Here is a 24,623-nt window from a genome sequence, read left to right on the forward strand (position 1 = left end):
AGAAATTCATCTACACCATGGCATAATGTAGCAGATGGTAATTAATATTCAAGGTGTCAACCCACCAGATGAGTCTTACAAGGCCACAGACCCTGGAATATTGTTTGCTTCTGTCTGTAATTTCTCACGTGCTATTACCATTTTCTCCTAAACAGCTGTGGAATCTCCCCACTACCTGTACTGTGATGTGTCTATCTCATGATTACATCTCAATCTTATGGGCATTTATAGCTGTGGACTGTCTAGAAGATGCCTCCTCATTAAACTGTATAATGTTAACTAACACAGAGTTGGATGAATAAATATGAATACAAAGAATTACTACATGAGTCAGAAATTGTAAGTCTGGTTGACATAAGAAAACAGTTGCATCCCCCCAGCTCTAAGACAACTGTATACCATTAGCTGATTTAATGCTTCAAAGTAACTTTAGATTAGGACCAACTGCCTTCCTTGCTATTTTTTTTTTAAATAAACAGTTCCCCTCTTAGTTCACAAGGACATACTGAGCTGTCTGGCTAGGTCATAAATACAAAAAAGCACAATTATTACTAGCTGGCAAATGATTTAGTCCTTGCACACATTCCTGACCTCAATTTGTGAAAATACATTCTGACTTGTCTAGGCTACAGATAGTAATTTGACTCTGTAGCCCCTAATGAGGGCTGCAGGTGTTTTTAGACAAGCAGAAGTTACACGCAGGATAGGAAAATATATTTCAAGATTTAAAATGCTTTTTATGTCACTGTGCCTTGGAAAAATGCCTAGTGGGCCTATATTAGGAGATTTAAGGTAAACCTGAGTTCCAACCAGAGCATTTAAGACACAGCTCTCTTTCTATAAAAAGTCTGGCATTTCTGTTAATCACAAAATGCTAGTTTAAAATGTTACTACACTTAGAAATATAGGATGCATGCACAAATTCCTTCTTTTTCTCAGACTCCTCAATAGCTTAGTTTTATAAAGCTATCTCTCTGAATAGATAACAATAACTGGTTCTTCCTTTGAAGCTGCAGCTGTGAATTACAGCTGCAGCAATTACAGAGCTAAGATGTATTACATGTGTGTTGTCAGGATGGCTCTGCTGCTTACTGTTTTCTGAAATGTGGCCTTACAGTGTAACTCCTATGTTCAACATGGAAGTTCCTGTTGGGTATATATAGCTGTAAGAACAAAGGAGGGAATCCACCATGAGAAAAAGGAGACACATGAGAGAATAAAGAAAGTTACCATCAGAGTGCCTCTGGGTTTCTCCCTATTCCCTAAAAATTCCTCAGAGAGAAAAAGTTTATAATTTTGCAACTCTGGGCATTCTCTTTGAGCCCTGATGCAGCCTGGGGCTGGTTCCCTGTGACTGCAATAAATAATAATACATAAAATCTAAAAATACATAAAGTAACAAAGTGAGTTTAGGCTGAGGGTGAGGTTTAGTGCTGAGGGCCTGGATGTCATCTCCACCATCATCAGAACAAACACCACCAAAAAAAGACTCAAAACCCACATTCAGAGTCAAAATCCAATTAGTATTTAAAGTGCTATGAAAACACTAAGCCAGGCATAGCAGCACGTCCCTGCAATCCCGGCATTCTGAGGCTGAGGCAGGAGGGGATCTCTGAGTTCTGGGATAGCCTGGGCTACACAGACTGTCTCAAAAAAGAAGATGCTGTTTGAAGTGGGTGACAGCCAACATAGCGACTCATCACTGGTCAAAGTGCTGAGAATAGGTGACTCTTGAGGGCACATCTCTGCCGATGAGGCCAAAGGATGTAAGGGCCAGAGAATGGCAGGCTGCTGAAAGTGCTTTCTAGAAGTGGTGTGGCCTTGCACCCACGAACTCTCAGAAGCTGTAGCTGTGAGGAGAGAGGGGGCGGAAGAATGATGACAGGGACAATACCGACTCCAAAAACAATGAAGGAAAGGCTTGGGAGGCAACTGGCAGTGAATGGCAGCTGGGGGATGGGGAGCCATTTTCTTCAGGTGTGACCACTGGCAAGGTGCCCAAGTACCAATAAATAAACCCCCACCCAGGCTCATGCAAGCAACCCTAACACACACAAAATAAAATGGGAGGAGAGGTTCAGCAGGAGTGAGAAGAGAATGTCAGAGGGCAGTAGGGGTGCAAACAACATACCAAAAAAAAAAAAAAAAGGGTATGAAATGAACAAAGAATAATAAAGTAAATTTAACAAAAATTAAAAATATTTATTTATTTAAAAGCAGGAAGAGGCTGGATATGGTGGCACATGCCTTTAAAGAAAAGGAGAGGGGCTGAAGATGGCTCAGAGGTTAAGAGCACTAGCTGTTCTTCTGGAGGTCCCAAGTTCAATTCCCAGCAACCACATGGTGGCTCACAACCATCTGTACTGAGATGTGGTGGCCTCTTCTAGTGTGCACACAGAACACTGTATACATAATAAATAAATCTTTTAAAAAAAAGAAAGAAAAGAAAAGGAAGAAAGAAAGAAAGAAAGAAAGAAAGAAAGAAAGAAAGAAAGAAAGAAAGAAAGAAAGAAAGAAAGAAAGGAGGAAAGAAGAAGAAAGAAAGAAAGAAAGAAAGAAAGAAAGAAAGAAAGAAAGAAAGAAAGAAAGAAAGAAAGAAAGAAAGAAAGAAAGGAGGAGCTGTGGCTGGTTAAGATTTACTTATTTTATGTGTCCAATGTTTTGCCTGAATGCATGCCTGTGTGCCACAAGGACTCCTGGTGCTTGAGGTCAGAAGAGGGCACTGATTCCCTGGAACTGGAGTTACAAATGGATGCCACATGGGTGCTGGGACCCAAACCCATGTCCTCTGCAAGAGGAACTATCTCTCCAGCCCCCATTCTTACAAGTTTTCAGATCAGAAGACATTGACACAGAGCATTCATTTAATTCACACAGCCTTCTTTTCTTTTTTGAAGCAAGGTCATATGTAGTCCAGGCTAGCCTTGAACTTCCGATCCTCCTGTCTCCTTTACCTTAGAAGTGCTGAGATTATAGAGGTAAGACACTATGTTCAACTCTACAGACCTTTCTAGAGATACCATTCCAGATGGGTGTGATGGCACATGCTTTTAATTTAGGGCTTGGGAGTCAGAGGCAGGCAGATTTCTGTGAGTTTTATGCCAGCCAGGTCTACAGAGCGACCTCCAGGACAGCAAGGGCTACTCAGAGAAACTCTGTCTCCAGGGAAAAAAGGGGGAAGGGGAGAGAAATACCTTTCCTTCAGCTAACTAAACTACCTAGAAGCCATGGGTTAATGTTTTTAAGTTTCTAGAACCCAGTACTTATGTGAAGAAAGCATGTCATTTAAATCCACAAAGTAAATTATCAACCCCTCCCTCTAAAACAAGCTTATTTATTTAAGAGACTTGTTGCAAGCCAATTCACACAGTTTAGAAATAGGGTATTAATATGCAAGGAAAAATAACATCTTTTGACACTTTCTTGAATATTCTGTACATTAACAGACATTCACAGTATCAATGAGCCGATGAAGACGCTAATACTTTGGAGACGTGTTCAAATGAAAGCAAATCAATTTTAATTGGCCAAAGTAAATTAGTTGATGTGCACGCACGTGCATGCATATGTGTGTGTGTGTGTGTGTGTGTGTGTGTGTGTGTGTGTGTGCGCGCGTGCGCGCGTTTGTGTGTTGCTGAGCTGAAACTATGGCCTTGTGCATGCTAGGCAAGCATTCTAACACTGAGCTACATCTCCAGTCTTTTTACTTTTTATTTGAGACAGGGTCACATTGCACAGGCTGGCCTTGAACTCACCTTGTATGTAACCCAGGTAGTCTTTGAACTGGCTGGATTCAAACTCACAGAGACTATGATCCCCCTGCCTTGGGTTCCCAAGCAGCTATGATTCTAGGTCTGAGTTACCAGGCTGGGTTTGAGTTACAGTTTTTTATGTCTTAATATTTTCATGAAGCATTATTAAATAAGAGGCAGTTTACACATGAGATAGGAATTTAAAGCAGGTGCTGTGAGCACAGGGATTCAAAGCAGGAAAGGGCATGGTGGCTCTGGTCAAGCAAGAACCTAACAGAACAATCTTCCACTGCAACAACTGCAAGCTGAGGAAATGCAAAGCCTGAAGAGTAGGAGAAAGGGCTCTGAAGGGGAAGACTGGCTCAGAGAGAGAGACAAAGTGTGTGTGCGCGTTCATACGCACACCCCTGGGTACACGTGCACAAGCACTGGGGAGACCTTAATTGTGTTGAAGTGGCTGGTGCTTGGGTCCTGTAGGTTTTGTTATTGTTTTGTTTTTTGTTTGTTTGTTTGTTTTTGTTTTTTTCTCCTTGAGACAGGATCTTGCTATATATTCCTGGCTGGCTTCAAACTCAAAGAGACTTGGCTGCCTCTGCTCCCTGAGTGCTGGAATTAAAGGTGTGAGACACCATGCCCAGATGCCCAAAGTTTTTTTTTTTTAAGTCTCCTATCTTTCTGATATGAGGAAGGAAAGGAAAAGCATGGGGTGGCCGAGAGCAGCCAGGGTGAGACAGGAGCACTAGCAGAAAGGAAGCCAGAGAAAGGCCAGAGTGGTGAGCAGATCTGGCCGTGTCTGGCCAGCTTTGTGTTTAACATGCATCTGTTTGTATTTGTGTATGCGTGCACACGTTTGTGTGTAAGAGTGTGCACAGGCCACAGCATATATATGTAAGGAGGTCAGAGGACAAACTACATCTGAACCCAGGTCACCAAGACAGCAACACAAGGGCTTTTACCCAAGGAGCTATCTGCTCTCTGGCTAACTCTTAATTCTCAAGCAGCAAACTGGGAGTCTGAGCTCCGATCTAAGCCATCATCCACCACAGACACAAGTCCAAATAAGCTGAATGTCTGCGAAACTGAAACAAAATCATAAACACCTTTCTGAGAAATACACCCAAACCCAGAGTCTCCACTAGAGAGTATTCGCAATGCATAAGAAGCAATTCCAGACTGACTCAAAAAGATCAGGATAAGAAGACTAGGTACAAAGGTATAAAAATGCATGGTATAAACTCTTCTTCATTTTCAGTACAGTATCTAAAATCTACACTTTGTCATGAAATAGAATTTGTATGATGACTCTACCCAACCATGTTCTGGGTAAACTCAAGGTAGGTGAGGATAAGCAAATTACATCCAACGAGCATACTACATACATGTTCTACTTAATAGTATTTTCACCCACAAGGGGCTTATCAGGAACCCACCCTACTGCAGGATGAGCAGTACCAGTGTACAAGCTAAAAGAGCTAATAGACTGGCTTGTTAGAAGAATAATGCTCAAGGAGTAATGAGCTGAGGAGCTGAGATACTGAAATCAATTATCTAGTCTGCATAACAGAAAGATGGTAGGAGGAAAAAGCCAAATAGAGCACATAGATGTCATGTGTGAATAGGAATCCCAGGAGTAATAGCAAGGGAATATGAAAACAAATATCTGAAAATTTCCAAAATCTGGTGAAAGACTTATATATTAAACTCTGCCAGTACCAACAGGATAATACAGAGAAGGAACTAGAAGTATACCTCAATCATGGGGCACATGCTAAAAGCATATCAGAGACACTGGGGCTCCACCCATGGTATATACACATTAAAATAAGCCACGGCTAAGTGCAGTGACAGTCAAACTTGTGAAAAACTCACTGCGGCATGGCTCTGAAGGGGAAGCTCAGGATCCAGTACCCGCACCCTGTTAAATGAGGTGTGGTGTGCATCCCTGTATTCTTAGCACTCAGGAACTAGAGGATCCTTAGAGCTTACTGGCCAGCCAGCCTAGCCAAACCAGTAAGATCCAAGTTCAGTCAGAGACCTCATCAAAAAAATAAATAAGTGGGAAGTAAGCTAGGAAGACACCAACATGGATCTCTAGCCTACATGCATACGTGCACGTAAACACACAGAAACACAGACACAGACACAGACACAGACACACACACAGACACACACACACACACACACACACACACACACACACACACACACACACACACACATACACAGAGGATATGGTTTCCTATAACAAGAGAACTTTCATTTTCTTTTTTTTGGGGGGTGGGGGTGGGGGGTGGGTTCAAGACAGGGTTTCTCTGTGTAGTTTTGGAGCCTGTCCTGGAACTCACTCTGTAACCCAGGCTGGCCTGGAACTCACAGAGATCCGCCTGGTTCTGCCTCCCAAGTGCTGGGATTAAAGGTGTGCACCACCACCGCCCAGCTGAGAACTTACATTTTCAAGAGGTCAAAAAAGACTTTTCAAACATTGATTAGAATTAGTGATGCCAAAAGAAAAAGACAGTTGTCAGCTTAAATGGAACTCTTTGAAAGTAAATCAAATATAATTTGTATCAGAGCCAAAAAAGCCATTATACGTTGCTATATAAATAGGCATTTAATGATTTTTTTTTCATTGCTACATTATTGATCTGACAGGCCCCTTCAGTTTCCGCTGAAATGCTTATATAATTTGTTTAAGATAACATTAACAGGATTTGTAGCACATTTAGATAACCCAGGTCCCTGGCATCATTAGAATCACTACTATGAGAAACAAACTTCAAATTGTCTTTTAATGAAGCATTCGCACAGTTTTAGAAATCAGAAAGAGAAAAACAGACATGAGATTTATCTATCAAGTATAAAAGGTATCTCCAGTTCATGACTGGATGTGTATCAATCCCATGATATTGACCAAGTTCAGACAGGCACTATGAACATAATGGCCCCTACGGTCCACATGGGTAAATTCTCACTCTCAGAGCATACCATCTCTCTATATGAGTAACAGATCACTGAGGAAAAGACACTTTACAGGCACAGGAGGTGGGGCTGCTGTCCTAGTTCTGCAGAGGAAGCCTAAAACAAATGGCCACAAGTGAACTACACTCAGCTGAAGCAGGGAGTAGGAGGCAGCCCCACTCTGCAGAGGGGACAGCTGAGTCCGCTGGGTGGCGCAGCACAGTCAAGCTGTCAGGGACTTTGGAAAACACTGTCTTTTGCAGGCAAAGGAGACAAACAGTGTCTTCAAGGATGATCACTGGCCTCAGTGGCACATATCTACAACCTGCTGGGAGACTAAGGGAGGAAGAGTGTGGGATCAAGGCCTGCCTAGGCAACGTACCAAGGCCCACTCCCTAAACAAACTTTAAAAAGGGTTTTGCATGTAACTCAGTGGTAGAGCATTTACTTTGCATACATGATATCCTTGGCTCCATCACTACTACATTAAATAAATAATGAACAAAGAATAAAAGATAAAAGCATCTACTTCTTCTAGGAGGGGAAAAGTAAATGTTACAACTTCCTCTTAGCCTATTTCCTACATTGCCCGTTCAAGCCTGTTTATTTTATTCATGCTGTAGTGAATACTGGACCCAAAGGATTCAGTAGTGAACAAGATGATCCAGTATTGTCCTCAGGGAGGCAACACAACCAAACAGACAAAAACACATGGCTACATATCACTCTTACACATAACTGGCATCGGTATCACTGAATAGAATACTTAGCTTAAAAGGTACTACTTGTTGGGCGTTGGTGGTGCACGCCTTTAATCCCAGCACTCGGGAGGCAGAGCCAGGCGGATCTCTGTGAGTTCGAGGCCAGCCTGGTCTCCCAAGTGAGTTCCAGGAAAAGGCGCAAAACTACACAGAGAAACCCTGTCTCGAAAACAAAAACAAAAACAAAAGGTACTACTCAGAGCAGGGTGCGGTTTTAATCCAGCACCCAGAAGGCAGAGGCAGGCAGATCTCTGTGAGTTCCAGGCCAGCCTGGTCTACAGAGCGACATCTAGGACTGCCAGGGCTACACAGAGAGACCCTGTTTCAAAACAAAATGACACAAAAAACTATTGCTCAGGGTCTACAGAGCTGGCTCAATGGCAAATGGCTGACACTGCTCTTCCAGGGAACCCAGGTTTAGTTCCCAATTCTCAGTCAAGTGACTCACAACCAGGTATAACTTCAGTTCCAGGAGATCCAACATCCTCTAGCTTTTTCCAGATACCGCATGCATGTGTGCACACATATAAACACACACAATTAAAATAGAATAAATCATTTTTTAAAATGTTACTTTTCTTTGTTTGTTTGTTTGTTTTTCAAGACAGGGTTTCTCTGTGTAACAGCTCTGGCTGTCCTGGAACTCGCTAGACCAGGCTGGCCTTGAACTCACAGAGATCCACCTACCTCTGCCTCCCAAGTGCTGGGATTACAGGCATGTGCCACCACCTCCTGAAATATGTGTTTGTTTTTTAATATTTTTTAAGATTTATTTTATTTATTATATATACAATGTTTTGCCTGTATGATTGCCTGAAGGCCAGAAGAGGGCACCAGATCTCATTACAGATGGTTGTGAGCCACCATATGTTGCTGGGAATTGAACTCAGGCCCTCTGGAAGACCAGCCAGTGCTCTTAACCATTGAGCCATCTCTCCAGTCCCAAAATGTTACTTTCAAAGAATTTTCCAGTAAGTCAAGGAACAATCATCATTTGGCATCAAAAATAGTTTAAAAGGAACACTGATAAACCCTATACACGAATAACCAAATTATACTGTCTTTTTAGTGAGATAGTACTAACTGGTGTTCTATAGACTTCAAAACACATTTACACAGTCTCATCACTACTGCCGACAGAAAGGGCCAGAATTAGACATCTTAACAATCCATGACCATTTGTCGGGACTCGCTAGGAACTTAATGTCATAACCTCCGTGCACTGTTACAGCCACCTGTGAACAGACTGTAATCATGAACATGTCACAGACTGGAAACCTGAAGCCCAGGAGTTTATGCATCTCACCCAAGGATACATGAGACAAATGACTGGCCTTCCATCAGTCCCCAAGTCAGTCAACTAAAAGCCTGGACATTCCTTCCTTCCCACTGCAAAGCTTCCAGTCACTGATGGAGAAAGCACCCTAAGCAGAGCGGGTGCAGCCACCCTGCAGTCAGAACTCCCCTTGGCTTTCCTTTCACTAACACTGCAGCCTCTCGTCAGGTACCTGATCCCCACTGAAGGAATCATCATGCTCTAGTGAGCTGAACCCTTTGCATTCCAAGTCATCTCTCAGAAGAGTATGGGAATAGATAGTAGAAGCAAATGTCCAAGCAAAAACTGAAAAATACAACAGGCAGCATCCTTTATGACCGCATCCAACATGGTATTTGGTGTCACGTGTTTCTGAAAAACACTTCCCATTGAAATTTCACTGCTATCAAGCAGCTAGAATACAAGCTCACCAAGCTAGTAAATATCAGCTATACAGCATTCACAATAGCCCAAACAGGTCCATACTATCATCCTTACTGCACAGAGAGAAACAGAACTTAGCTAGTTAGATAGCATGTTGGTGTCACACACTGCACGTGGTTGAATAGTACTGACACCAGAATCTAAGATTTTACCTCTACAACAAATCCTGTATTCCTGAGATATTGAAAAATTAAAAAGAGAAGTATAAAAATATTTCGACCTGAATTTGCATATTTGTAGAAGTTAAAATTTTTAAAGCATTATAGCGTCAAACATGAAATTATGCCAGTATTTGGCATTTGAAGTAAAAATCAAACAGATACATCATTCAAAAAATTTCACACTTTTAAAATGATTATTACCAAGGTAATTGAAATCCAACTGCATATGTAACTTAAAAATACATGCTCAATATTTTATTCTAAAGGGACGAGAATGTGACTCCATCTTAGATACAGAACAACTCCATTGTAGAAAATTACCTAAGCCTGAGTCCAGGAAGTCCCTCAGCCAAGTTCAGCCAATCAGCTAAACAGTTCCAAACCTGGTCTTATAAGGCTGAGAGACCCAAAGTCACAGAATACGGTTGTTATTGACCATATATGACTAAAAAGCTCACAATGGATGAAATGGTTACCAGCCCCATCCAATCTACATGTGCCCCAGGTAACTGCTCCTTGACTGCACAATTAGAACAGAGATTAGCTCAACATACTTAGAATTCCCCCAGTTCACTTTAAAAGGGGCTGCATGCCTTTGTCCTGGGTTGACATTGCCATTTTGTATGGATGATCGACCTCTACATGCTCACTATTTCTGCAGAATAAACACTCTTTGTGTTTGCATACTATTTGAGTCTGGAGTCTTTAGCAATTCTCAGACCCTTCCATTTAGGGGCTCATCCAGGATCTCTGGAGACCCTCCAACCCAGTAGTAGAGCATTTTAGGAGAGCATGTTTTGTTCTCTACCAATAGGTGACTCGGGTGTGTCTCTCTCTGTCTTGTCTTTATATCACTTTGATCTGTTGTGCAGACAAAATTTGGAGGCTGCTGGAGTTTGGGTGGATGCACTAACTTCCTCCTGGCCAGGGGTTCCCAAGGACACTCTGGACCCCTGTCTGACGGAGCCTGGTTATAGGACAGGCCGCCATCAGGTTTGGGTGACTACAGATGGGTCACATCCATCTGGCAGAGTCAGGTTACAGGGTAGGCCGCTGTCACCATTTTGGTTTCTTTTTCTGATTCCCAGGGAACTTGGTCTTGTCTCTGTGTCTGTTCTGTTTGTCCTTGTATTGTCTCTGCATTTCACCATGGGTCAGGTGACAAGTTCTACCCCACTGGATCTAGTCCAATCCCATTTCAAGGAGTTCAATCATATAGCAGACGACCTGAGCCTGATAGTCAAACCAGGGCACCTTTTGCAGGAGGGAATGGCTTACTTTCATTGTGGGATGTCCAGAAACGGGGGAACCTTCCATCTCCCCATGTTCTATAATGTCAGATATTGTCTACAAGACTCCAAGACATCCTGACCAGGTCCTGTACATCACCACATGGCAATGCATGATGGAGAGACCTCCATCCTGGTTGAAGTTTTTCCTGCTGCTGCCACCTACGATTCTACCCATCAACGAATTGGAGCCCCCAAAAGACCAAAAACCTCCAGTTCTGCTCCTCTTTGCCCTGGAGGAGGACCTAAATCCACCTCCATATGTCTCTGCCTCTCCTGTTGCAGCCCACCAATGGCGGCAGCAACCCAGGACCCAGGGAAGATGATGGAAACTTGGCAAGTCCCCCTCACACCCGGGCAGTGACCATAAGAAAGGCAGATTCCACTACAGTGGCCCTGCCATTGTGGGCAGCCAGAACACCAGGTCAGGCAGGTTAACAGTTCATGTCCCATATACCCTTGGCTACTAGTGACTTATATAATTGGAAAATGCAAAACCCCAAATTCTCTGAGAAACCATCCGCCTTGTTACACCTCCTAGATTCCATAATGATTACTCACCAACCCACCTGAAATAATTGTCAGCAGCTTTTGCAGGTACTTTTCACAACTGAAGACTGAGAACAGATCCTGGCTGCTGCCTGGGAAATTGATTCCAGAGCCAAACGGCCAACCTACAACCATTCCAGCCGACAACATGATGATGCATTTCCCCTGACACACCCGGAATGGAATCCCAATGACCCTGCAGGTAAGGAGCAACTGAAGGTCTGCTACCATATTCTGATGGGATGTCTCCATGAGGCAGCAAGATAGCCCACAAATTTATCTGAGGTAGGACAGATTAATACAGGACAAGGATGAAACTCCAGGAGCTTGTCTGGAATGGCTGATGGAGGCTTATAGGGCCTACACTTCATTTGATCCAGAAGCAAAAGAGAATCAGTTGGCTGTAAATATGGCTTTTATCAACCAGGCTGTGCCAGACATCTGAAGGAAACTTCAGCGACTAGATGGATTTGCAGGTAAGCAACTGGCTGAACTAGTGACCACAGCAGGAAAGGTTACAATAGGGAAACTCCTGAAGACACACAGACTGGGGGACTAGCCAAAGTATTGCTGGTGGCCACAGAGAAGAAGGGCCAAATACAAAGGAACTTAAAAAAATAACATACGGGAAAAGGGAACGGAGACAGGTCCTTTCCTGAGAGGAAACGTGACCACATTCCCACCTTCAGAAACATCAATGTGCCTACTGCAAGGAGATGGGACAAGGGAAAAACAAATGTCAGGAAAAACGAATGTCCACAAAAACAAGGAGAGGAAACCAAAGGTCGTAGAGCTAGAGGAGCTCAGTGACTGAGAAAGTCGGGGCTCACATCCCCTCCATGAGCACTGGGTAACCTTAAAGGTGGAGGGGAAGCCAAAGACTGTTTGATGGACACAAGGGTACAACACTCTATTCTCAAACAGATCATAGGACCCTTGTCTAGCAAAAAGACCTGACTGACCAAGACCCATGGACTACCCAAAGAGAGGTGAACTGAGGAAGGGGACGGGTAACCCATTCATTTATGGCCATTCCTGGATGCCCATATCCACTTCTGGGCCGAGTCCTTCTCACTAAAATGGGAGCACAAATTCATTTCAGTCCCAAGGGATTACAAGTCCTAGATAAAAACAGGCCCCTACATATCCTGAGGGTGACCTTGGATGAAGAATAGAGTTATATGTCCTTCCCCTTCCATCCGCTGATGAGGACCCCTATCTGGAACAACTACAGGGGGAGGTGCCAGGTGTTTGGGCACAAAACAATCTGATAGGGCTGGCAGGACACTAGGCCCCAATCTTGGTCCAACTAAAAGCTGGTGCCAGCCCAGCTAGGATCTGCCAATACCCCATGTCCCGAGAAGCAAGAGCTGGCATACCATCCCATGTCAATCGTGCCAGTTGGCATAGAATTCCCTGCCCCCCATCCTAGTGAGAAAGCCCCATTCTAATGACTATCAGCTTGTACAGGAATGGTAGGAAGTTAACAAAAAGGTAGAGGACATAGACTCAACCATACCCAACCCATACATTTTGTTAAGTAGCCTGCCATCCTAACAGGTCATTTACACTGTACTGGATCTCAAGGATTCCTTCTTCAGCCTGTCATTGACTCATGATCCAGACCATGGCTTTAATGGACAACTCACCTGAACTAGGCTACCACAGGGATTCAAGAATTTACCCACCATTTTCAAAGAAGCCCTCCATGAAGACTTGGGTGAGTACAGAGATCCCACCCCCAAATAAACCTCTTGCAATATGTGGATGACCTCCTTATAGCTACTCCAGATGAGGAGTCTTGCCATGTGGGTGATCACCAACCTGCTCAAGGAACTGAACCAAATGGGGTACCATATACCTGCCAAGAAAGCAAAACTCTTATATTTTTGGTTGTGAGCCTAGCCTTTAATGGCTGAGCCATCTCTCCAGGCCAGGCGGTGGTGGTGCATGCCTTTAATCCCAGCACTCAGGAGGCAGAGGCAGGTAGATCTCTGTGAGTTCGAGGCCAGCCTGGGCTACAGAGTGAGTTCCAGGAAAGGCGCCAAAGCTACACAGAGAAACCCTGCCTCTAAAAACCAAAACAAGAAGAAGAAGAAGAAGAAGAAGAAGAAGAAGAAGAAGAAGAAGAAGAAGAAGAAGAAGAAGAAGAAGAAGAAGAAGAAGCCCTACCAAATATTCATAAACCTTTTCACCTACATGTGGATAAAAGCAAGGACATTGCCAAAAGTGTATTAACGCAGACTCAGGCCCCAGGAAAAGGCTGGTGGCCTACTTCTCCAAGAAACTGGACCCAGTGGCCCAGGGATGGCTGGCCTGCCTCCCCATCATGGCAGCCACCACAGCATTGGTAAAGGATGCAGACAAAATCACCACAGGGCAAGACCTTATCATTACCACACCACATGCCATCAAGGGAATCCTCAAAAAACCCACCAAATCAATAGATATCCAATTCCTTGGCTATCCCATTACCAGGCACTGCTTCTGATCTGCCCTGGATCTGATACAGTCCTTCCTCTGCCCTCAATCCAGTCACCCTGTTGCCTGCCTGATCCTGACTTAGATATAAGCCATGACTGCTCAGTAATGCTGGGCAATGTCCAGAACTTGAGGCTGGACATGACAGACATTCTGTGGCCAGATGCTAAGGTAGTTTATTTCACAGATGGAAGCAGCTTCCTACAGAACAGAATCAGGAAAGCGGGTACTGCAGTGGTAACCCTTGACTCCATAGAATGGGCCTCAGATAAGAGAGTTACAGAAAGAGGGTTACTCATGACAGGGAAAAAAAATAAAATAAAAAAAAAATTAAAAGATGAAATCCTGACCTTACTAGAAGCAATATGGCTACCTCTTAAGGTAGGCATCATCCACTGCCCAGGGAACTGCTATGGGATGTCTTTCTGTATGCTGTGAATATGTGTTGCTCTGATTGGTTGATATAAAGCTGTTTGGCCTATGGCAAGGTGACTTAGAGGCAGGCAGGAAATCCAGGAGAGAAACAGGGAGAAGAAAGGCAGAGGCGGAGGAGATGCCATCCCACCATCCAGGGAGCAGCATGTAATGACACACAGGTAAAGTTACGGAACACATGGTGACATACAGATTAATAGAAATGGGCTGAGTAGTTATAAGAGCTAGCTAGCAAGGAAATTGAGCCATAGGCCATGGCCATGCAATTCAGAATTGATATAAGCTTCTATGTGTTTACTTGGGTCTGAGCAGCTGCAGGACCAGGTAGAACACGGGAAAACTTTCAGCTACAAGGAACCAAAAAGGGTCAGCTGACAGGGCCAAGGGACTGGCTGACAAGGCTGCTAAGGAGGCTGCACTGGGTACAAACACTACTGCCCTGTTAGCCATGGTCCTGCCAGAACTTCCTCTGGCCCCTCATTATAACTCAGAAGGTAGGAGGGACCAGGAAAAAATGTCAAGGACTTTATTGAGAGGATGGGTGGCTTCACATATCCGATGGTCGCATCAGATTTTGCCAAACAACTTACTCATCAGATATACCAGAATACCCACTTAGGACACAGGAAGCCTAAAGAACATTTGAGAAATCCACCTGGGAGCCCTCCTGGATGAAATGATTTCTCACTGCCCTACTTGTAAGTGCTGTGGGATGTTCTGTATGGCAAATGTGTTGCTCTGATTGGTCAATAAATAAAACACTGATTGGCCAGTGGCTAGGCAGGAAGTATAGGCGGGACAAGGAGGAGAATAAAGCTGGGAAGTGGAAGGCTGAGTCACAGAGACACTGCCAGCCACCACGATGACAAACAGCATGTGAAGATGCCGGTAGGCCACGAGCCACGTGGCAAGGTATAGATTTATAGAAATGGATTAATTTAAGCTGTAAGAACAGTTAGCAAGAAGCCTGCCACAGCCATACAGTTTGTAACCAATATAAGTCTTTGTTTACTTGGTTGGGTCTGAGCGGCTGTGGGACTGGCAGGTGAGAGAGATTTGTCCTGACTGTGGGCCAGGCAGGAAAACTCTAGCTACATGTAAGGGCAGTAAATCTCTTAACTATGGGACAAAGGACCCCAGGGACCAGGCTACATGGACGAAGGCCAGGTGCCAACTGGGAGATAGACTATACAGAAGCCAAACCGGATCTGTACAGGTATAAATATCTCCTAGTCTCTGTAGATACATTTTCAGGTTGGGAAAAAGCATTTCCCACCAAGAAAGAAATGGCCAACATAGTAGCCAAGAAGTTGTTGGAGATCATTTCCAGATATGGACTGCCTACACTATTAGGATCTGACAATGGACCTGCCTTCATCTCTCAGGTAACACAGTCACTTGTTAAAACTGTAGGGACAGATTAGAAACTCCATTGTGCATACCATCCCCAGAGTTCAGGATAGATAGAATGAATCAGACTTTAAAAGAGACCTTAACTAAATTAACCCTAGAAACTGGTGGTGACTGGGTGGCCCTCCTTTCCTACGCATTATATAAGGCAAGAAATACCCCCTATACTCAGGGCATCATTCCCTTCAAGATATGTTATGGGAGGCCCCCTCCCCTTCTGCCTAACTTCCAATCTGAGATTCTTGCAGAATTCAACCACCAAACATTTCTGCAATCCCTGCAGGCCCTACATAGGGTCTAGAAGCAGATCTTCCCAGATATATGCCACCTCTATGAATTGGCTCCCCATCCTAATCCCTATTGCTTTGAACCAGATGACGAAGTCTGGACTAAGAGACATAATCACAAGACCATTGAGTCTCGCTGGAAAGGTTTGCACACGGTGATCCTGACCATGCCCACACTGTGAAAGTCAACAGAATAAGAACCTGGCCACATCACTCCCACATCAAGCTTGCAAGACAAGAGATGACCCAGCAGCTGCACCAATGTCGAGATAGACTGCCCAATGAACCCTAGATGAGGAAAATAGAAAGATCAACGACACCCGAGAGATCCACTAAAGCTTAGGTTCTACAAACCTTCACTCTATTAACTCTTATAACTTTAACTCTGGCCAAGGTACTTTGTTTCCTGATCTGGTCTTTGACTCATGAACACTAGCTGATCACTAGCTGATGGGACTTGGGACCCCATGGGCCATATAAGGAGATGCCAATACCTAGCCCAACGCAGTGTATTGAGAGAAACTCCCTTCTATATCTGCTCTGGAGGAAGGAGATCTAGGTCACAACGGACTATGTGTGGAGGGTCAGGGTCATACTTCTGTGCAAACTGGGGCTGTGAGTCAACTGGGACTGTCTCCTGAACACCACCAATAAAAGATGACCTTATCACAGTCAAAAGGGACCATGAATTAAACTCACAAGGACGGAGATACGGACTGCAGCCTAAACTCTATGCAAACAGTCTCTGGAGACTATGGTCCTTCTTTGACTGTAGCCCCTTTACAGTCCACCTCACCCTCAAGGAAAAAAAAACCTGGAATGGGGAGCGGGAAAGACCTGGCGAATATGGCTTTATGTACCTGGATATGATTATGGGGTATTATTCACAATTCAACTCATCACCCAGCAGGTCCAGTTCATATAGGGGGTGCCACTGGGCCCAAACTCAGCCTTGTCACACATTAAGGTACCCTCCCAGAAATTTGAGCCCACTGCAAAGATCACCCAGACCCTGGGACCCAAGACAATTCAGTCACAGCCTATGACTATAGACAAGGAGCTACAGCCTAGGACGGGGCCTTGGGACCTCCTCTGGGCCACATATCAGGTACTAAATGGTTCTAGGTCCAAGCACACCATTGAATGTCAGCTCTGTTTAGATACAAAGCCACTCTACTATGAAGCCATTCCTGGAAACTACACTTCTACTGAGAGCAAGACTTGCTGCTGGCAACACCCAGGTAATGGAAGGTTAACCCTTGGACTAGTTAAAGGAAATGGGTTTTGTGTTGCAAAAGAAACATGGTCAGTCCCATATGCTCATAGCCACTTATGTAATATCACCCAGGAGGTCTCAAATGAAGAAACTTATGTTGTACACCCTCTCCCCCACAATAACCTGGTGGGCATGCGCTACAAGGTTAATCCCGTGCATCCACATCCAAGCTCTCAGCCGCACTGATGGGTTCTGTGTACTGGTCCAACTTGTCCCCAAAATCCTGTACTATTCAGATGAAGAAATGAAACAGCAAACTGTCCCTGCCCCCAGTCACTCAAACTAAATGAACTGCCGCTGCTGCGGTCCGGGTGCAACCTTGTTAGGACTCAACATCACTGGTGTGGCAGAGGTGGGCACATCGGCCCTCATTCTCCAAGATGGCAATCATAAAGCTTTTTTTTTTTTTTTTTTTTTTTTTTTGGTTTTTTTGAGACAGGGTTTCTCTGTGTAGCTTTGGAGCCTGTCCTGGAACTTGCTTTGTAGACCAGGCTGGCCTCGAACTCACAGAGATCCGCCTGCCTCTGCCTCCCAAGTACTGGGATTAAAGGCGTACGCTACCACCGCCCAGCAATTATAAAGCTTTAAGTAGGCCGGGCGGTGGTGGCGCACACCTTTAATTCCCAGCACTCAGGAGGCAGAGCCAGGGGGATCTCTGTGAGTTCGAGGCCAGCCTGGGCTACCAAGTGAGTCCCAGGAAAGGCGCAAAGCTACACAGAGAAACCCTGTCTCAAAAAACCAAAAAAAAAAAAAAAAAAAAAAAAAAGCTTTAAGTATGGCTATAGATGCCGACATAACTGAGTTAGAAAAGTTCATGTTGGGATTGGGGATTTAGCTCAGTGGTAGAGCACTTGCCTAGCAAGCACAAGGCCCTGGGTTCGGTCCTCAGCTCCAGGAAAAAAAAAAAAAAGAAAGAAAAGTTCATGTCACACTTAGAAGCTTCCCTAATGTTCTTGGTCAAAGTTACCCTTCAAACCCAGCGAGGATTAGATCTCTTGTTCCCACAACAAGGGCGACTATGCCTAGCATTGGGAAAACAATGTTTTTATGCTAACCACTTGGGAGTCATAAAAGAATCTCTGTCTCTCAGTAAAAAAAATTATACAAAAGAGAAAAAGAAAAAACTCAAGATAAAAATTGGCTCCAATCCTTATTCTCCTGGTCATCATGACCATCACCCTCATCTCAGCCCTAATGCGACCCTAATTCTCTTCCTGATTGCATTAATTTGTGGTCCCTGTATAATCAATGCTCTGGTATGGTTTGTTAAAGACAGAATTTCTACCATACAACTCATGGTTCTCAAGTCCCAGTACATCCCCCTCACATCTCCCATGGACGAATGTGATATGCAGCTAACTCAAAGACTTGAGCAATTATCTACCCAAGGAGGAGGAAATGAAGGGACCGGAATGTGATTCTATCTTAGATACAGAACAACTCCATTGTAGAAAATTACCTAAGCCTGAGTCCAGGAAGTCCCTCAGCCAAGTTCAGCCAATCAGCTAAACAGTTCCAAACCTGGTCTTATAAGGCTGAGAGACCCAAAGTCACAGAATACGGTTGTTACTGACCATATATGACTAAAAAGCTCACAATGGATGAAATGGTTACCAGCCCCATCCAATCTACATGTGCCCCAGGTAACTGCTCCTTGACTACACAATTAGAACAGAGATTAGCTCAACATACTTAGAATTCCCCCAGTTCACTTTAAAAGGGGCTGCATGCCTTTGTCCTGGGTTGACATTGCCATTTTGTATGGATGATCGACCTCTGCATGCTCACTATTTCTGCAGAATAAACACTGTGTTTGCATACTATTTGAGTCTGGGGTCTTCAGCGATTCTCTTTAAACCCTTACAATTCAAAAAACTTTTCACCTTAAGACAGTGTGTTTAGAAGCTTTATGATGGCTCCATGGTTAAAAGAACAAGCTGCTCTTGCAGAGGACCCAGGCTCAACTCTCAACGTACATGACGGCTCACTAATACCTGAAACTCCAGTCTCAGGGAACCTGAGGTCCTCTTGTGGCCTCCAAAGGCACTAGGCCCATATGTGGTACACAGACACACAAACAGGCAAAACACTCACATACATAAAAAGAAAGAAAAGAAAAAATTGAATAAACAAATGCTAAAGAAAAAAGGTAGTAGATCTTTTAAGGATCAATAAAAGATGTGGTGATCCATCTTTTCAGAATCCTATTTAAAAGCAAATGAAGTATCATTCACTTCGCTTGTAAAAAGAACATTTGATAGCCAGGTGGTGGTGGCACTCCCTTTAATCCCAGCACTCATGAGTCAGAGACAGGCAGATCTCTGTGAGTTCAAGGCTAGCCTGGTCTACACAGTGAGTTCCAGGACAGTCAGGACTGTTTCACAGAGAAACCCTGTCTTAAAAAAAAAAAAAAAAGCTTACTGGCATGGAGAAACCACAGCTAACCACAGACAGATAGGAAAAGTAAGTACAAGATGAACAGGCCAATGAGGGCTTCAGAGGTACTGCCCTCACCTCCCTCCCTTCAATTTGCAAATTCTCAAAGTATATCTGCAACTTATTTCAGAAAAAGCACATCAGGAAAGGAATAGAATGGAGGCGTGTGAGGAAACAGACCAAGTGCTTCATCTAACACAGGGTTCTTAAACACCTCACAGTGCAATCCCGTCTGCCTGAGAAACTACACATGACTATATAAAACAGATGAGCTACAGAGATGGCTGAATGGTGAAAAGCACTGCTGCTTTTCCAGGTTCTATTCTCAGTACCCACATGGTGGCTCACACAGGGACAGCCAGGGCTACATAGAGAACCCTATCTCAAAACAAAACAACACAAAAAGCTACTGCTTCACGGGATCCAACTCCAGTTCCATGGGATCCAATGTCCTCTTCTGGCCTCCACAGACACTAGGCACACATGTGATGAACAGAAATACATGCCAACAAAACACCCATACAAATAAAATAAAATAATAAAAATTTTAAATAGACTAATCAAACATTTACTGATAATAAGTCTTAAAAAACTAAATTAAAACAATTCTTTGGTAGCCAGATGTGGTGGCACACATCTTTAATCCCAGCACTTGAGAAGCAGAGGCAGGCAGATCTCTATGAGTCCAAGGCCAGCCTGGTCTACATACTGAGACTCTGTATTTTAAAAAACAAAATAAAACAACAACAAAAAAATGCAGCAACAACATAACTCATTTTGTAATTTGTTAAGACAAAAGTAATGTATGTAGTAATGAGATGAATGTGCTTATCTAACACAATACAACCCAAAGTTGTATTAATTAATTTGATGGTGCTGAGGAGTGACAGTAGGAAAAACGTGACCTCTTTGATTCCCATAATTAAACCATTATGCTTCTGCACAGCAGAAAACTGTAAGTACATGAAAACATTGCAATTGGAACCTACGCTAATCTGGAATTTGAGGTGTTTCAGGCAGTTGATGAGGGTGGTGCATCACAGGAGGGCGTGTGCAGCATCAAACACACATGCTGTGTTCTCAGAATGAAGGCTGGAGTGAAGCCATGGACAACAACATGGACAAGCACTCTCTCCAGTTCACTAGCATTTGATTTTACATTGTTTGGTCCTTGCATGCTCAGAAACCTTGCTCTAGTGTCAAATTTTCAAACCCCACATTCAGTCACAAGATACAACATGAGATCTTGAGCCACAGTTTAAGTATCTTTAGAATACTGAATCAAAAACACTTCTCTGTATCATACACTTACTAATTTTTTCCTTTATTTTACTGACAAGCTCAAAAATTAACTGAGCAGCAATGCCAGTGAACCAGCTGCTTGAAACCACAGCTTTCAAACTGAAGGTGAACCTCCACCTCATTCACACACAAAACAGGTGTCTAGGACACTAACCGATTTGTACTTGTTCGGGCTGGCTGAGAGAAACGAAGGCTGACGTGTCATCAATCCAGGATATCTGAATGTTACCTGTTAATAGCGAATTAAAAACAAAGTGAGCATCTGAGCATTTAGAGAATCACACAATAGACTCAGTCCCAGCATATTCCAGTAGAGTCCCGACAGATGAAGTATTGCTGTAAGACTGGAAGCCTCAGCACTGGTCAGCTTACTGAAAACTTCAGTCCACTACTTACTTCTGAGATGGCTTAACGCCTAAGAGCACTTGCTGTGCTAGCATGAAGTCCTAACTTCAAACCCCTAGCACCCACATAAAAAAATCCAGGCCTGTAACTCCAGCACTGGGGGGCGGGAAACAGCAGGATCTCAGAAGCCCATTGGCCGGCCTAGGACAGTTTCAGGTTCAGTGAGAGATCCTGTCCCACAGCAGGACGCTCAATCTCCTCCACTGGTATATGAGGAGCATGTACCTTGTGTGTGTGTGTGTGTGTGTGTGTGTGTGTGTGTGTGTGTGTGTGTGTGTGTGTATGGTGTGCCTTGCAAACCATAAAGACCTCAGTTTGATTCTAGCAGCCATGTAAAAACGGTAAGCACAGTTGAGTGTGCCTGTATGCCCAGAGCTGGAGAGGTGGAGACGGGCAAATCCCTGGAACTTTTGGGCCAGTAAGCCTAGCAAAACTGGTGAGGTTTGGGTTCAGTGATAGACCATGCATCAAAACACTAAGGTTGAGAGAGAGCCAATGAGATGACTTAGTGGGTAAACGCACTTGCTGCCGAGACCTGAGTTGGATCTCCGGGACCCACATGGTAGAAGAGAACCAACTCTTATAAGCTGTCCTCTGGCCTTCACATACATGCTATGGCATATGTTTGTCCACACAAAATAAATATAATACTTTTAAAATCTTAGAAAAATAGTAAAGTAGATATTTAATTGAGGAAGATATCTGACATCAAGCTCTGGACTTTACGCACACCAGTGATAATAAATTTTAAAACTTAAAAAGAAAGAAACTTAGCTACAAGGGCATGCCACAATTCTGTCCAGTCTTATGCCAGGATCAGAAGTTGTTTATCTTTGAAGGTCACTAACAAAACTCAGAGAACATACACAATCAAACTGTTATAACTACTTCATTTTACAGACTGCTAGTGTTTGGATATTCTGTCCCTGCCCCATGTTAACACTTAATCTCCATCATCAGGTATTCAGACATTGGAAACATAAAAGGAGAGAATAAATGGAAGCATAATTGACTCATAATACTCAGCAGTGGGGCCTTGGGGTGGCAGGATAAGTTAGCTCATCCAGGGTGGTGCCCTCATGGGAGCACTGGTGGCTGTACAAGAAGAGGGGGTGCTTGTCAGATGCACACACACAAGGACCTGTGCTCCTCACTCATTCCAAGATGCTCTGTGCTGCCTCGGAACCCTGACAGCAAGAAGGCTGTGACTCCAAACTACTAGAAAGAGCTCTGAGCCAAGACCCTTTTTCCTAACACACCAGGCTGTGGTGAGCTTCCAACAGCAACCAAAAGTAGACTGCTCCAAAGACTCAGACTGAATACGAACACTGAAGTTGAGGGGATGTGATAAATAAACACTACAGACAGAAGGGAAATTCTGTGTTGAAACCAGGCCAGGAAAGGAGTGTGGAGGACAAGGAAAAGAAGGATGCAGACAGGGGAAGCTGCTGAGATGGCTCAGTGGATAAAGGAGACTGCAGTCAAGCTTGACCATTTCCAAAATCCACATGGTGGGAGGAGTGAGCTGATTCCTACAAGCTGTCCTCTGACTTCCACATGCAATCCACCACACATGCACGCACGCTTGTAATTTAAAAATTAAGAATTTGGACTTCCACATGCAGTCCATCACACATGCACGCACGCTTGTAATTTAAAAATTAAGAATTTGGAGAGAGAAAAACCAAGACAGGATGATAGGGAGAAAGAGTAGAAAAAAGTACTACACTGAAGCAAACAGTATGTAACACAGAAAGGAACCCAGGGCCCCGGAGTCTGAAGAGAAGAGGAGAACCTGCACTTCGCATCACTGTCCTTCGGAACAGACAGAGCACCAGATTTTAAAAATGGGTAAAGCAATAAAAGAAAAATTCATTCCACTAAGACTTTCAAAGGCTGGGAATTTTAAAAAACCATTTAGTTTCACTATCAAAGTGGAAAACAAAACTGTACAAAATCTCTCACTTGCAGCTTCTCAGTAAGGCCACACACTGACCTCCCTGCCAGGAGGCTGACCACCTCTCTGCCCAGGGGGTGCAGCTGCCTCTTTAAATAAGGAGCGCTGCCACACTGCTGAGCACCTTCCAGGGCCAGCTCCCTCCATCCTAGTGTCATGCCAAAGCCACAAAGATGTTGTTATCACTAGCACAATCACTGTTGTTTCTGATGAGAGAATACTTGCCCAAGGTCAGTCACACAGTTAATGTTTGTTTTACTTATTAAAACCATTGTAAAGAATTTGAGACACACACACCAAAACTAACTAGATCCAAAGTCTATACCTCTCAATGACCTTTTTTTAAAATGGGGTTTCATGGCAGCTCTGGAGCTTGCTCTGTAGACTCACAGAGATCCTCCACCACACCCACCCAGCTCAATGAATTTCAGACATTTAGAAAAGCCATTGCAAAACTGTGGTGCATCACACTGGGTTTCACACTTTTACCATCAAATATATTTTTATGGAATTATTCACCACCAAAAAACGAAAAATTCATGACAGAGTTGTTTTATTTAACTAAACTGAAAAAAAAAAAAGTCTAGCTATGGCATTGTACTTACTTGCTTTAAGCCTGACTACATAAGGTCAGAATTTAAATAGATGAAAACAGCAGAGACCATCAGCAGAGGAACTTTCTAGACACGTGCCTGCTTTCACATAAGGTGTTCTGGGTTGTTTTTAACTTAAGAGGTAATGTATTCTAAGTGGTATTAATAATAAAAACCCGGATGTGCTCATCATTTTGAAAAGACAGAAAAGCTTATAAAACAAAAAGACCAGGCTGGAGAGATGGCTCAGGGGTTAAGAGCACTGACTGTTCTTCCAGAGGACCCAGGTTCAATTCCCAGCATCCACATGGCAGCTTACAACTGTCTGTAATTCCAGTTCCAGGGTACCTGACAGCCTCATACAGATATACATGGAGGCAAAGCACCAATGTACATAAATAACATTTAAAAAAAACAAAACAAAACAAAAAGACCATATGTAAAATACTCCGTGGCATGGTTGGAGAGATGGCTCTGCCATTAAGAGCACTGACTGCTCTTTCAAAGGACCTGGGTTCAATTCCCAGTACCCACATGGAGGCTCACAACAGTCTGTAACTGCAGTATCAGGGGATCTGATGCTCTCTTCTGACCTCCAGGGCACTGCATACACATGGTGCTAATACAGAAATACAGACAAAAAAAAAATACAGATTTTTTAAATGAATAATAATAAAATACTCAATGGTGAATGTTGAATGCATCTTCCTTCACTTCCATCTGCTTTCTCATCTTAATTTCCTAATTAAAATAGTGTTAATTATGCAAGATCCTATTCTTTTTTAATCTAAGTATTAAAATACAGTTTGAGA

At 43.6% G+C, this 24,623-nt stretch overlaps 1 protein-coding gene across 9 annotated transcripts in view; it reads right to left on the reverse strand.

Moving 5' to 3' along the window:
- Positions 1-24,623, reverse strand: part of Parn (poly(A)-specific ribonuclease) — a 172,001-nt gene that overhangs the window by 93,193 nt on the left and 54,185 nt on the right. For 8 of the 9 annotated variants that reach the window (XR_008222644.1, XR_008222646.1, XR_008222645.1 and 5 more), the window contains one exon: positions 21,011-21,085. The exons of the other annotated variant lie outside the window; for it this stretch is intronic. Coding sequence is in view for 5 of the 8 variants with exons in the window: in XM_052759563.1 (XP_052615523.1) it covers positions 21,011-21,085 (75 nt within the window). In the remaining 3 variants the exon portion in view is untranslated. The remainder of the gene's footprint in view (positions 1-21,010; positions 21,086-24,623) is intronic. 9 annotated transcript variants of the gene reach the window in all.

The sequence above is a fragment of the Peromyscus californicus genome, unplaced genomic scaffold (assembly GCF_007827085.1).
Source record: "Peromyscus californicus insignis strain IS unplaced genomic scaffold, ASM782708v3 Scaffold_3__1_contigs__length_106647218, whole genome shotgun sequence".
In the NCBI taxonomy this organism is placed as follows: Eukaryota; Metazoa; Chordata; class Mammalia; order Rodentia; family Cricetidae; genus Peromyscus; species Peromyscus californicus.